General features: G+C 43.9%; 1 protein-coding gene across 1 annotated transcript; it reads right to left on the bottom strand.

Moving 5' to 3' along the window:
• Nucleotides 1-27: 27 nt before the first annotated feature.
• On the bottom strand, nt 28-1,814 carry FOIG_16891 (uncharacterized protein; the record flags this gene model as incomplete). The annotated part of the gene is made up of 2 exons (XM_031218371.1): nt 28-977; nt 1,028-1,814. Coding segments are annotated over 2 exons (1,737 nt in total), but the record flags the coding sequence as incomplete, so codon positions are not given.
• Between the last annotated feature and the right edge of the window lie 14 nt (nt 1,815-1,828).

Below are 1,828 nucleotides of genomic sequence, written 5' to 3'. Positions count from 1 at the left end.
CGCAATAATACGATCGAGGTCCTTTACCTGACTCTCCAGCTTGGAGAAGTTATTACTCTCATCCAGTTGTGAGTTTCTCGTAGAAGTGAAATGTGAAGGATTCCTCCTTTCATCGCATGTAATCTGCAGTTGTCTTGTCATTGCTTTCTCCATCTCGATGAGCTTTGTCATGATATTCTTTAGGTCAGAAGGCAGACTCTCTATAATCATGTCCCTATGTTTCATGTCCCCTTGACAACTCATGGTTTTGGCCTTGGTATCAGAGACACCCTTCATCGGTGTGCCCAGGCCTTGGTTTTTGTCTTTGAGCTCAGGGCCAAGTGCTCGAACCTGCTCATGGAGCTCATGGATTTGCTTTTTGAGCTGTTCTATTTCTAATACAGGTAATCTTTCGGTTAGCCTTTTGCCCTCTGCTTCGTAGTTGATTTCACGTGTCAGCAACTCGTTGGTTGCCTCGCGGTATTGTTTATCTTTTTCTTTAATGTCGCTGTTGAGTTGAATCGTTTGTTCTGTCAAGCGACTTATTTCCTTACATAGTCTTTCCGCCGATTCTTCGCTTTGCTGGTTAATACGAGATATCAGCTTACTCATTTCTTCGACACCGTGGCAAATCTTGTTGCTTTCAACATTATCTTGACTGCGTATGTGTTGTTTATCGATGGCGCGCTTGAGATCCTCGACTTTGATCTCCAATCTGGTCAAGATTCCATCGTCAACTGCCTGGGCGTCAGAGTCAGGTTGCAAGTAAGCGCAGTTTGCGTTTCCACCAGAGGCACTTTGCTGATGTGTTGTCAGCACTTGCTCAAGCCTTGATGGTAGGCTCTCTATAGTCGAGTATACATTGTCGATCCTTTTCTGCGATTCAACTAACTTGTCACCGGACTCTTTCCATCTTTCAAGCTCCTGAAGCGCCACTTCGTGCCTTACTGGAATTGCACAAGACTTATCATTGAAGTCTAAAGATTCTCGTGGTATCTCTGTAAGGTTCAGTTTATGCTTGACATTTTCAACTGAGGCAGTAGCTTACCAGTCACTCCACTGTCTCCCTTTTGATCGTGCTCAATTTGGCTATTCAATTTACGAACTTCTTCCGTAAGACGATTGACTTCGCTTGCGTGGCCCTCGTTAATGATTTCAATGTCTTGTCTGAGGCGGCTGATCGTTTCCTCTTTCTGTTTTATGGCATCTTGGACATTCATGACCGCGGTCCGCTCCTCCTCCACCTCCCGGAGACGCTTTTTCAGTGTGTCTGAGTCGTCTATCCTCGCGTCATACTCTCCTTTAGTCTTCTCCAGATTCTCAATTATCTTTGAAAGGTGTCCTATCTCGCAGGCCGTTGATATACGTTCTTTGTGAAGCGTTGCATTGACTGTTGCCATTGTGGTAGTCAAGTCCTCGATTTCTTTCTCGGCGTCTTGAAGTCTCACGTTTAAAATACCCACTTTCTTATCCTTCTCATTCGTGGTTTGTTCCATCTTTTCCATTGTCTCCTTCAAACGATTTTTCTCCTGCTCTATTGATTTTTGGTTTTCTTCCTTCTTACTGGCTTCAGCTTTTACAGCCTCGAGCTCCTGCCTATTCTCAAGTAAAGCCTTCTTTTGTTCTCGAACTTCAGTCTCTGCATCCTTGAGATACTGTTGAACTTCTGTTATTTGCTTGTTCCTCGTTTCCATCCAGTTATTGATATCCTTTATTTGATTCTCGTATTCGTCTACGGTGGCTTTGTAACTTTGTTCTCTCTCTTGAATACTCCTAATTTCTTGTTCCAGTTGGACAATTTGCGCTTGCATGTCAACGGCCTTTTGCTGATCCATACTCTTGACGTCAA

This window comes from Fusarium odoratissimum, assembly GCF_000260195.1.
Source record: "Fusarium odoratissimum NRRL 54006 unplaced genomic scaffold supercont1.290, whole genome shotgun sequence".
Taxonomy (NCBI): domain Eukaryota; kingdom Fungi; phylum Ascomycota; class Sordariomycetes; order Hypocreales; family Nectriaceae; genus Fusarium; species Fusarium odoratissimum.
The sequence above is the reverse complement of the archived record's forward strand: the minus strand, read 5'-3'. Positions and strand labels throughout refer to the sequence as shown.